Below are 13,767 nucleotides of genomic sequence, written 5' to 3' on the forward strand. Positions count from 1 at the left end.
ACAAACAACGATGGCATTTGCGAAATTGTCGTGATAACGCATTTTAAGTTGTTTTTTTTTGTTTTGAATGCTCCGTTCGTTTTTTCTCGGAATTTCCTTTAATTTAAATACCAACGTACGGTATTTCTCTTTCGACCAATGGCGAAAACAAAAAAAAAAGAAAAAAGTAGTCGCCAAAAACTGTCCAGTGGAGTCACAGTTCAGTTTCAAGCGCTCTGCTCTCGTATTCACAAGTGTTGTCTATGTGCTAATGGTCATTTCTTCAACTTAAGTGTGTTTTGTTTGGAAGGGACACGTCGACGGTACTTTCAAACCGTCAGAGCGCTTTACATGCATAGTGTTGTGGTTTGTACCGGATTGCGAGTCTGTGGTTGTGACGTCATAAACACTACGTCACTGACTCACCGGAAATGGTTTGAGGCGGTGGGCCATTGGTTCAAAGGTTCACGTGACGAGATGTCCGCCAATCGAGAGAAAGAGGCGGTTTTCCATGTGGTCCCGCCCACTGCCGTCTCAACCAATCGCAATTTGCTCTCTGACTTTCTGTCAAACTGCTGTACATTGTTTTTTATAATAATACACAATGTATATAATAATGTGTATATTATATTATATCTAATATGTAATGTGTATAAATATTATATATAATGTGTATATATATTCAATATAATGTGTATTATATATAATTGTGTGTGTGTGTGTGTTTGTGTTTGTGTATGTATATATATATATATATATATATATATGTATATGTATATGTATATATATGTATATGTATATATATGTATATATATATATATATATATATATATATATATATATGTATATATATGTATATATATGTATATGTGTATATATATATATATATATGTATGTATGTATGTATATATATATATATATATATATATATATATATATATATATATATATGTATGTATATATATATATATATATATATATAAAGTGTACTTTGTATTATATGTACATATAATGGATATATAATACACGTGTTATTTGGCATGGATACACAAGACTAAATTGGAAAACATATTGATGAGTAAAGTTACAAAATGTATCTTGTCCATAGTTATATTAATGTGAGAAATACTTTAATACTTGGCTGGAAGTATTATAAAGAAATATAGTGGAGCAGCATAAAACAATATGAGAGAAATATAGTATATTCATATTATAAGAATTTATTATATTAATATACAAAAAATACAATTAACTGATTTTTTTTATCATGTTGATTTGTAGGAACCCTAAAATACAAGTTGAAAATGTGGCCCGGACACAGTGGAGTTGAATGGCCCTGACTGTGTCTACAGCCAGACTCAGTATAACATTTCAAGGTGAATACATTCAGAAGCAAATGTTTTTAGTAGAAACCTTAAAATTCATGAAACACATCCCCACTCCTGACAAAACATTAGATGATAGTTGTTTTTTTCAGGATGTCAGCGTGTCTGAATGTCTGTACTTAAACTCCATATTAACTGGTTATATTCTAGATACACCACAATAACAGATAAATATGCTGTATGGTATTTCTTTGTAATAAATTCTTGAAGAAAATTACAATATATTGGCATTTATTGCAAAATACATGTGGAGTCCTTCAATATATTCGACATATTCAGGTTTACGTGGTTCTATATTTAAATATTTTGATTTTATATGTCAATATACAGTATATTTGTTGTGTAAAGGAAAGGAATGACTTGTCAACCATGAACAGATCAAAATGCAATGGGATACAAAAATATAAACTCATTAATCGTCAAATCAAAAAATAGGACCCTCATTTCTACAGGAATGTATTTTTCGCTAGTAATAAGGGGAATTATAAAGTCCTCTCAACTTATGCAATACAGAAAAGTCTCCACAGAAGTTTATCAAACAAAAATGTTACTTCAGATCTGTCCGTTATTCGATTTAAAGTGTGTTTTACATTACATACTGAATAACCTATTCATGTCAAGGCTAGTCTGAATTTATTCAGTGGGTGTCATAACATCTCACTGCATGTATGTATGACCGTATGTATATGTCTGTGACAAATAATCTCTTGAACTTGTTACCACACACGTTTCATTAACATTTCAAAAATGTCAATGAAGACAGAATGGTGTCAAATATATCAAACACGCAGCTTCTGTTTTATGATCACATCAAATATTACTCACTATGAACACAGTTATCTCTCTAACTGTTTTTCTATTCTGCAATCAAAAATGTCGATGTGCTTTTGTTCCAAGGGGTCAAGTCTTAAAACAAGGCGATAAACGACTAAAAACTATTAAAATCCAAAGACAAATAGACTAATACGTAAACATTATAGTAATTATTCTCAGTAAATACGTAGATGGATAGATGGATAGATTGATCTTTGATTGATTGATAGATCATCAAACTTCATTTAAACAGTCAACAACTGGGCACAAAACCCTCTTCAACACTGATGATGCATTTTGTAAGTGTAATGTGGAAAATCCTGTCAATCCTGTCAACTGTCTAACTTAGATGAGTAAACCATAAATTACCCAGTAACAGAAAACAAAGCAACATTCTTGTATGAACACATTAGACCTCCTGCTTCCCAGATGCGTAGGAGATATGTTGTTTTATAAACTTGGCGATATTTTAACCATATTAGATGTATTATAGATAGTTTGATTTGAAAGAAATGAGGCTGTGCAGAATCACACCAGCCTGCGTGTGTCATCAGACTGTGCTCAGCCACAATAATTACACAGACTGGCTGCTAATTTTAGGCCTTCAGGAATGTTTGGGACTTATCATTTTGTTTTCAACAAATGTTAATCAGTTTCATAGACTTCTGGTTAGTATTATCAAAATAGTTTGTACCGAGGCAGTAACATCGTGGTTAAAAACGTGGAGGTTTCTTTTGCAAATATTTACATTTATGTAAAAATAATTTTGCCTACTGTAAGATACAATTTTACTATTTATTAGTCCCACGAGGAAATTCTGATTTCACGGCAGCAAAAAAAAAAAAGAAAAGTCAAGAACGGGATAAGAAACGAGGTGGAAATGAGACATAAAACAAAGGATAAAAAACAACAACATATGTACACATCTTTGCACATGACATGGAGTAGTAAAACTTGATGCGGGCAGATGGCAGTTACACTAAAGTGAACAGAAAGCATAGCAGTGCAGCAATGACGTGCAACGGCGTTATATCGCTTCATGAATGAAACCATTGAATATGTTTGGTTCAGTTGGAATGCTTAAAAAAAATAAAAAATAAAAACAAACAAATAAATAAATAAATAAAATAATAACAATAAAAATAAATTAATAAATAATACAAATAAATAGATAATAATAATAATAATAACAATAATAATAATAATAATAAATAAACAAATAGATAAATAAATAACAACAATAATAATAATAATAATAATAATAATAATAAAATCATAATAAATAAATAAATAAATTATTATTATTAATAATATTAATAATAATAATAAAATGTAAATAAATAAATAAATAAATAATACTACTAATAATTATATAAATAAATAACTAGACAATAATACTAATAAAAATAATAATAATAACAAATAAATAAATAAACAAATAATACAAATAATACAAATAAATATATAAATCCTTTTTCTTTTTTCGTCAATAAACAGTATTTCGTATTTCTTCTTCGTGGGGGGGGGGGGGGTAGAGCTCGCACCTGTCGCCAGGTGGCGCAGCTCGCTTCCTCCTGCGCGCGGCGTGCGCGTGGGGGTGGGAACGCGCCGGGGGGACGCGCCGGGGACGCGCCGCAGCCGCCTCCACATTTCACAGCAGACGCGCGTCTTCCCGCAGAGCGGACCCGTCCCCGTCGGTCTCCGCCACCAGCCTCGAGAATTAACAGATTCAAGGAAAACAAGACGAGAAGGACTTTCCCGCCGCCGCCGAGCAGACAACCCTCCCTCCAGGACCCCGCTCGGGCTCTATTTCCTCGACGCCACCTCCCAAAAAGAAACACAGCAGCAGAGTTCCAGGGATTTAAAGGTTATTCGGGAGATCGTGCGAAGATGGGTCCGGTCCCCGCCGTATCCGTCCTGATCCTGGGCGTCGTAGTTCCAGCGCTGGCCGGTTATATCGAGGTAGGGGGGGGGGGCGGGGGTCTTATTTTTAAAATTTTTTTACTGAGGATTGTGTTGTTTTATTTACCTCCCCCGGTGGCAGCGAGGGTGGTCGGCGGTCACACAAGACAACAAACCTCGGCCCTCGTTCTCGTTTGTCCGTTTTTTTTTTTTTGAGGAATGTGCGTGTGGTGTCATGCGGCATGACCAGGTCTTGTCCCACCGACTTTTAACCAACCTCCATAAGTCATCACTTCATTTCTTGCATTGGTAGTCCCTGTTTTTTGTTGTTGTGGTTGTTGTTTTTTTTCTACCCCACACAACATTCTTTGCTCTTTGCCCTCTACTGTACGTTCTCTGCTGACCACCTTGCAAGCCTTTCTGATGTCTCTTCCCCCCACCAGTGAGACATGAACCACCCCTCTGTCCAGGTCGGCCCCTCTGTCCAGGTGGCCCCTCCGTCCAGGTCGGCCCCTCCGTCTCGGTCACCCCCTCTGTCCAGGTCACCCCCTCCGTCCAGGCCGCCCCCTCCGTCCAGGTGGCCCCTCCGTCCAGGCCTCCCCTCTGTCCAGGCCGCCCCTCCGCCCGTTCTTGCAGAGCTGCTCGGTGTGGAGCATGGGACACAGCGTGGAGGCTGCAGAGATAAAGTGAGCTGCAAGCGTGCATCTGCTCGGCCCTTTGCAATACGCTGTAGCTCCTAATTCCCCTTCGCACGCCGGATCTCCCGCTCCCCATATGGTCCCTGTTTGCGGGTGCGTGGGAGACGTGTGCTGTTTGATTTGGGAGAAAAGGAGGCTGTGCTGGGTTATACCAGCCTGCCGTGGCCATGTGTCAACCCACTGTGTTCAGCTGTACAGTAATTACCTAGACTGGCTGCTAATTTTAGGCCTTCGGGTATGTTTGGGACTGGATGGCATTTTTCTGTTGCCCACTCTTATTTCCAGACCTGAACTTTTTAATGTTTGATCTGATGTATTTTGCTGCGGAAATGTTGGGTCATGTTCATATAGTTGTAAATGACCCCAGTAACAGGCCTTTTGCGCGCACACACTCACACACACACACCCACTCACACACAGTAATAGCCTACCTGGTGTCCCAGATTTCTTCAGCTTATCACTTATTGTCCTTGGGCACTGATTTCTGTAATGTCATACAGGATAACAATGCACCCATTTTCTGAGTAAACACGCCAAGCCAGGCGTTGAACAGAGTAAACACCAGTGTTCCTGCTCATTGTTCGCGCAGGCATGACAGAACTCCTCACCGAGACGGCTCCCCTTGCCACCATTGTGTGACCTACCAGCGCTTATCAGGGACTGTTTTTCCTCCGAATGTTCTCCCGCGTTTGCGTCAAGACCTCAGCCATTTTGAGGCAGCGCCGGCTGCTATTGTGTGGTGGAAAATAGCAGTTATTAAGTCCCCAGTGAAATCCATAATGCTGCAATCCCCCTAAAAGGCCTGTCCCCGTCGCAGTGATTGCCTTTCCAATCAGCCCTGTAAGCAAGCAAGAGTGTCGATCAATACTCTATGAACTGTCGTGAGATGATTTATGAATAGGATGAGTGAGTGATCTGTAACCCAGACTGAATAGGCCCAGACTGTCTTAAAGTGTATTAGGGGCGTGATGTCGCTTCGATTTGGATCAACTTATCGATTCTTGAGGCAACAATATAATAACAATATGATCGGCACACGGTTCCAAACATCATCCATTTAATAAACTGCAGACTGCAATCTGATTCAAAACAAAAACATCCTTGGGGACTTTGGATGTTTCAGTTGTTGAGCGACGTTGTGTCTCGGCCGAGGGAGCGGCCCGTCTCAGCTGGTGTTTGGGTCCGAAATCCAACTTGAAAATCCGCGGATCTCTGGGTTCAGCCAAACGCGGTGCACGCTAGAACTGTCGTTGTGAGGAGAGCTGGGCAGCAGTGACAAAATCAAATATGACAATAACTTGGGGCTGGATCTTTCATAAGCTTTCATAAGATGTTTTCATGCTATAAATATGGAAGGATGTGGACATTATGACCAAGCGGCTAGAGTTGTCGATTAGAGCGGTCCGTGAAGTTTAGACACCTGCGTTACTTTCGTGTGACGTGGCCCCAAAAAACGCACGTTGGCGTGGCCCCAAAAAACTTTTAACCAGAATGCGATATCCCAATAACCAAGATCCCTGGCGACATCCAGTCTCCTATCACAATATCAATATTTTATAGATAAATTAGTGTTACAGGATTGGATCAGGCCGTGTCGTATCACGGCGGCGAATGCGACTATATTCTGTACTGTGGTAAGTCCTGAAATGTACACTCTGCAGATTGTGTAACCAGCCTACGGGGCCCTTTGGAAGTGGCTGTTGTGGTGTTAAGATCATGGTGCGTGGAGAACCTCACTGATGATTCTGGAGAAAAGAGGTGAAGGAGAGCTGAGGCAGATACTGACGTGCTGACTGTGAGAGCGCGCGCACACACACACACACACACACACACACACACACAGACTCTCTCCACTGTACCTTGCAGAATTTATGAGCAGGCTGTTAGAGTTCCACGAAGGCCTCTACACGCCGACATGCTTTGCCAGCAAACAGGACGCAACACCCGCACACATACAGACCAAGTGTGGCCTCCTCTGGTGAGGAATGCTCGCTGGATCTATTGCCACTGCCACTGTGAATGTGTTCTATTAGTGTCGCTGTGTCTCCCTCTCCTCCTGCTGGCGAGTTTTACCGTCAGCAGCTACTTCAGCTGTGCAAACTGCCTTGTTTGTTTTTCTTTGTTGTTGTTTTTTTGTCAAATACCTGTGAGAGACTGAGATTGCAAGCTTTGTTTCCTCGCCTGTGCTTCCCCTTTCCACCAAAACATGTGACCTACCGAATTCTGTGACACTTCTTTCTGTGTATAAATCCCACCCGGTTTACAGCACGTAGTGCATCATATTTCCATAAGGCGTCATGGTAAATGCCCGCTTGTATGTCGGTATGAACCTCACACCCGTATTAAGCCAATGCGTTTGCATTCACAAAGAAAGGAAGTTGGAAGGTATACACAAAGAAACTACAAAGCACCAGAAAATGTGTTAGGTCACACATTTTGGTGGAACACCCCTGTAATATATGGAGGGGCGGTGGGGCTCGGCTCTGGTATGTTCGAGCTTCATCTGTCTTGTTGCGTAATTTCTGCTCCCTTTATTGTCAGTCAGTTGGACGGTCCAATTTAGTTTCTGCGGCGCGGCTGTCCGGTGGGGCTTCTCACATCAGCCCCTGAGCTAGTTCACAAATTGCGGCGTACTGAGCTACAGCAGAGCCGGCTCTCTGGGAGAGCTGCATCACTCGGGGGCGGTCGCTCATAACACTCCCAGGGGGCCAGTGAAGTGCTCACGCAGACAGAATGTCACCTCTCTCGATGGGTTTAACAGGCGGTGATTATCAAGAATGATCACATCCCACGATTGCGACAACGAGATTTATGACACGACAGCAGCTGATTTTCACCGGTCATAAAGATGTTAAAAAGAAAGCAGAACCTTTCCCCTTCCGCAAAGCCTGCATTGTCGGTCATGTTTTCTATATCATTATATGGTCATTTTGCAACATAATCAGAATGCTTTATGGATGAGACTGCTTTTATTACATAGATAGATGCTTGATAACGCTGCACTGCTCTCCCTCATATATCTACAGTGTGTAACAAGGTAGTCTCCTTGTGCCCGAGAGCTGAGTGAGATGATGCTCTCCAGTCTGGTGCCTGAGTGGCCTTTATTCAATCTGTACAAACTGCCACCTATTGGTCTATGTGTGAGCAGAGAACCAACACCAGAGAATTGGATAATAAAAAAAAAAATAATAATAATTGCCGCACAGAACAGTTTGCTGCTGTAGGAAAAAGAGTCTGTTCTGCATCGCCAACAGAATGACTGCTGCACTTATTGCTCCTCGGTTGCAGCGTTCTTGCACAAGTAGTTTCACTCTTATCAACTAAAGTGTGTGTGTGTGTGTGTGTCTGTGTGTGTGTGTGTGTGTGTGTGTGTGTGTGTGTGTAAGCATGCATATGCAGTATGTGTTTTGTATAATTGTGTGTGTGTTGCTGTTTGTATAATCTTCTATGTGTGTATTGTGCATTGTTGTTGCATACACATTAACAGTGTGAGTGTCCTGTGTGTGTGTGTGTTTTCGATTGGTCTTGCGAAGGCAAGTCTGCATGCACTGCATACTGTATCTGTGTCATGTGCGTGAGGGTGTACGTGGTTATCAGTGTGGCTTTAGCTCCTTGCTCTGGATGGGGGCTGATAGCGAATAATTGCATGTCAATGAAAAGCTTCAGTTGGCTGTGATTGTGGGGCCGGCTCCTCGGTGCCAGGGTTGAATGGTTCCCTTCAAGGGCTCTTTGTGTGGTCCTGAATAACTGGGAAGATCCAGGGTGTCGTTAGCAGACACAGATAATGAAGACACCTCAGAGGCATCTGGGCTGAATGAAGACCTCGACAGAGCGGTACAATGCCTCAAAATGCCTGGAGACGACTTCTGTTCTTGCATGTTAAATGATAATGATGCGCAGAAGACTCCCACATGTGGTCCTCTGACTCACAATAGATTTAATTGCAAGTCAAGCCAATAGAAAGAAAGGATATCCAATCCAGGATTTTCTATATATTGGACATTTTCTCGTGGCTGTATGATATCACGAGGGGAGCAGATTTAACAGTCAAATGAGAAAAATAAAAACAAGAAAAAGCAATGACCCTACCAGACCCACCTATTATTGTCAGGCATTACATATAACATTGTTTTTTATTTTTTATTTTTATTAAAACTATTATTACTATTATGGTTATCAGCGGTCCAGCCTGCAGGGCTAGAACCCAATTGCCTTTGCCTGGATTCTTATTCTCCTGGACATTATCACATGTCAATGTAATGTGATAATGTGTGCCACTCAGAAACTGTCGAACCAACAGACACAAATGAATTATATTGAATGAATTAATACAGAGACGCTGTGATGTCAAGTATCAGATTATGAGAGGAGGCTGTATACTGACATGCTTCAGGGTGACTTTATACTAATGACAAGCCCAAAGTTTTTGTCATCACGTGACAACCGCCACACACATCACACTGACTACCCTGGACCCCGTGTATTGCAGCCTGCAGCTATATTTAGGGGTCCAGCCCGCAGGGGTCCAACCCTATTGTTTTTGTTCAGAGTTTTATTATTATTTTTCTCCTGGGCATTTTTCCAGCTGGAAATGTCTGGTGCACAGCAATTGCCGAACTCAAAGTAATAAATGAAGGGTCATTGGATTTGATGCAGTTCAGACATTTTCTGGTCCAAGTTGGATCCACAATGTTGGCGGAGCAGGATGGGCTGCAGTGGCGGCACGAGGCACTTTGTGAGATCATCATCCAATTTGTTAATTTGTGATATATATGTACAGGTTGTGGCTCTGCGGTCTCGTCTCCAATAGTGTGTGTTGGTTGCTTCGTGCAGGATCTGTGCCGGGTGGAGATGGGTAGGAGCCGATGCTGCGTTCCATGGGAACTCGGAAAATTGTAACTCGTGTTGGTCGGAAGTCATGCTGCGTTCCATGGGAACTCGGAAAATTTGTTTGAACTGATGCTGCATTCCATGGGAACTTGGAAAATTGGATTAATGAAAAATACGCGAAACAGTTCTCCACAAAAACTCGTAACCACGTTGGGTCGACTCCACTGAAATGTGTGACAGAGTGATGCGTTCAAGATCCAGTGATGTGTTGGAATAATAGAAGCTGTGAAATGGTAATTACTCACAGAAATACCACAACGTTTTTTATATTTCATGTAAACGTAACTTAATAAAAATGTAATCAAAGGAAACAACTCACTATTTAAATTCCGTAAATTCAACTGCTATCCTAAATCTCTGTTAATACCTAAACATACGTCAATACGTCATAATTGACGTATACGAGATGCAACATCACCTACCGTCACTGAGACTCCAGATGTACGTACATATAGGAAGGTTAGTTGTAACAATGACATGATTCCTAAGAAGAAATGTCATGTATAAACAGTATGATACAGCTAAACATAGCAGATTTAAATGAAAAGACAAAGTGTTAAGTAGTGACACTTTCTTCCATTTTAATTCTAATGACAGATAAATGTTAAAGTTCCTTAGGTTTTGTCTGCACTACATTATAGACAAGTATTCTATTTAAGTGAATTTTCCAATCGTCAATTATTATCAGTCCTAAACAAAGTTAGGACTGATAACTCAGCTTTTCAGAACTGTTATATAGGACTGACCTATCTTGTAGAACACAAATTTTGTCACTTTAGAACTTTAAATCAATGGTTGACGTCTGGTTGAAATGGGAATGCTTCGTACGTAATGCCATGACATTTAGATTCGTGGAATTACATGAACTACATGATGTTTGTAAGTTTAGGAGATTTTGTGGCGTTTCACTAAAAACAAGGTGTGGTTGACAAGGTGTAACACATACCTTAAAGGAATAAACTGGACCCCGTGTATTGCTTCCTGCAGCTTCATTTATTATTATGAGGTTCTGCTGCTGCCATCTTTACCTCTGATGGACTGTCCTGTCTCCTCTATACTGTGTGTGTGTGTGTGTGTGTGTGTGTGTGTGTGTGTGTGTGTGTGTGTGTGTGTGTGTGTGTGTGTGTGTGTGTGTGTGTGTGTGTGTGTGTGTGTGTGTGTGTGTGTGTGTGTGTGTGTGTGTGTGTGTCAAGTAGCTACTGATTCCAACCCAATGATTGTTCTGAATTGAGTGACACTCTGGAAACACGGTCGAGTTCTCTTCTCCGCGACCTCTTTCTCCGACCTGTCAAGTTGAAGGAAAACGTCCGTGCTCCATCGGCAGGAAATCGGCCGCGTATGACCTTAATTCACAGATTAGTCCTTAAAGCCGTGCTGTCGATTGTTCTGCCGGCCCCCTATCCCTGCGAATCCTCTTAACCGGGAGACGCTCAGCGCTTAGAGATCTGCGAAGGAAAAGGTGCTAATCCCAAAGTCCTACTCCAATCTGTCTAATACAAAACTCTGGTACAAACACACACACACACACACACACACACACACACACACACACACACACACACACTTTCATATTTTCTCACTATCATTAATTTTGTCCTACACACACACATATACACACACACACACACACATACATACTCATTGTCATATCAATGAGATCATAAAATATTAAGAACCCAGCCCCACACACACACAACACATACAAACCATACAGTCCCTCGTTCAATTACTCACTGACTCACTCATTCACCCCCCCCCGTGTTGACCGGCCCCCGCAGAATCAAATCTTTCAAGCCGAACCCGGCGCAGTGAGTCAGTCGAGTCTTGACACGATTGAAGTATGATCAGCGTCAACATCTGATCTGCTCTGAGTCAGAGCATCTGAAGGCTGGCTGAGATGTTGTGATTCCTCTCATTTCCTCAAAGGGGAAGTTCGAGGGGAAAAGAATATCCTCCACTCCCACATGAGTCTCTCTCTCTCTCTCTCTCTCTCTCTCTCTCTCTCTCTCTCTCTCTCTCTCTCTCTCTCTCTCTCTCTCTCTCTCTCAAGCCTGGTCATGTCTGCTGGACCAGTGCCATAGCTGAGCCCTCTTACAGCTCCGCTCATCACATATTTAGTCGCTGTCCTGCGTGAGAGGTTCGGTGCGGCAGGGAGTCGGAGGACGGAGTGAACGAGTTCACGGTGGCACACTCCGTCGCACGGAGCCGCTCCGCTGTTTGGGATCCGTCCGGATCCGGCCCAGTCCTGTTCGGTCGTCATCAGAATGGGACGCTCATGCCATAACAACTCTGAACTCTCTCAACTGTTTTTTCATAAGCAATATATCAACATTTTGACGAGTTGAAATTAATGATAGCTGTATGCGATGAGTTCACGGATATCATATGTTTAAATATTGGTAAGACTGCAATACACAGATTCCTGCTAAACAGTTTTCATAATAATACAATATTACAGCCACATATTGCAATTTCACTATAACAATAAAGATCATGAAAGTACAATGCAACAACACACACTGTCCAATGTCATTATACTACAAGGTTTGAACATGGGACAAACCACAACATTCCAAATGACATTCAGCATCCAGATATATAATATTAGTCCTAGTATTATTTTATTTTGAGAATCAGTAATAAATTGTATCTGCCTATGAATTCATCGTCCCATGTTAAAGACTAAAGACAAATTGAGATTCACCATATTGAATGTTAACCTCCGTCAAACATTTTATGTCTGATATTTTGTCGTCATATCTTCAACGTGCTTCATCACTGGCTACAAAATTGCAAATCACAATATCATGATTTCTTAATTGGCCCTGGGGGTCTAATGGTCGCATTAAAAAACAAACAAAAGAATGGTATTATACGTATAAATACCAGGGGTGTCAAGATTCCGAAATCGAAAATCCATTGAAATCAGTGTTCGGCAGGTTCGCGATTCTCCCTGCATTTTTGTGGGTAATAATACCCGATATGGTCACCATATTGGGGTGGTCAAGATCCGCCGGTAAACAAATGCAGTGTGCGCCGGGGGGTGCGGGGTCCTCCGGGGCGACCGCGGCTCCCGGCTTCCGACTCAGAGTTGGAAGAGTTGCGGTCGGCTCCGGAGGGGTCCGCTGCGCTGCGTCCCTCACCGCTTACTGCAGCCGCCCACCTGGCACTAGGGCAGGCACTGGCACAAAGGAAATTACCAAACAAAAACAAAACAATTAAGATCAATAAAAGTTCATCCAGGTTGTTGTTGCACACCGAAATATTCCCGGTAACGGTGTGCGAAGTCGGTTGTTATTATTAAAGTGTTATTATTTATCGTTTTTAATATTCAAATAAAAGTTACTTATTGAGAAACAAGTGTCTGTCAGTGAAGAAATAAAACATATGTTTCAATCGAGAAAATCGAATTGTGATTTTGAAATCGAACACCAAAACGGATCGTGGATTTGGAGAATTGTGACACCCTACCCATATGCAAATTGTTTGGATGGGTCCCAAATAAAATGTGCACTCTCTCCATTTGATCCAGCCCTGTCCCTCCCTGTATTATGGGATGTTTTGTGTAACAGTAGGGAGTGGAGTTCCCTCCGTCACTCGATCTGCTCTCAGTGCTCAGGAATGCTTCGCCTGCAGCACTCAAGGCTCCAGCTGCGACGTGAGGCAGCGCCGCACCAGCGCCCGCACACCCCGGCGTAAACCAAAACACTCCCTTTGTTCCTCCCTCCGTCTCTTGGACATAATTTTCGACTTTATTTTTTAATGCGTTTTTCATTTGGGAGCCGTGCACACACACACACACACACACACACACACACACATTCTATGTTGCAGCCAATAGTGGCTGGGTGAGTCACTTCTCATGAATAAAATATCTAGTGTGTGTGTGTGTGTGTGTGTGTGTGTGTGTGTGTGTGTGTGTGTGTGTGTGTGTGTGTGTGTGTGTGTGTGTGTGTGTGTGTGTGTGTGTGTGTGTGTGTGTGTGTGTGTGTGTGTGTGTGTGTGTGTGTGTGTGTGTCAGCCTATGGCCGCATCTGTGAGCTTCTCTGGCTGCATGACCCTGTTAAAGAAAATGCACCTGCACCTACCTCTCTCTCTCT

The 13,767-nt window shown here is 41.8% G+C and overlaps 1 protein-coding gene across 2 annotated transcripts in view; it reads left to right on the top strand.

The window, feature by feature from the left end:
* The first annotated feature begins 3,797 nt into the window (after nt 1-3,797).
* The window catches only part of aplp2 (amyloid beta (A4) precursor-like protein 2), a 68,800-nt gene continuing 58,830 nt past the window's right edge, over nt 3,798-13,767 (top strand). For both annotated transcript variants that reach the window (XM_080006233.1, XM_080006234.1), the window contains exon 1: nt 3,798-4,139. In XM_080006233.1, the coding sequence (XP_079862359.1) occupies nt 4,068-4,139 (72 nt within the window). In that variant the 5' untranslated portion in view covers nt 3,798-4,067. The remainder of the gene's footprint in view (nt 4,140-13,767) is intronic.

Source organism: Zeus faber (genome assembly GCF_960531495.2).
Source record: "Zeus faber genome assembly, chromosome: 9".
Taxonomy (NCBI): domain Eukaryota; kingdom Metazoa; phylum Chordata; class Actinopteri; order Zeiformes; family Zeidae; genus Zeus; species Zeus faber.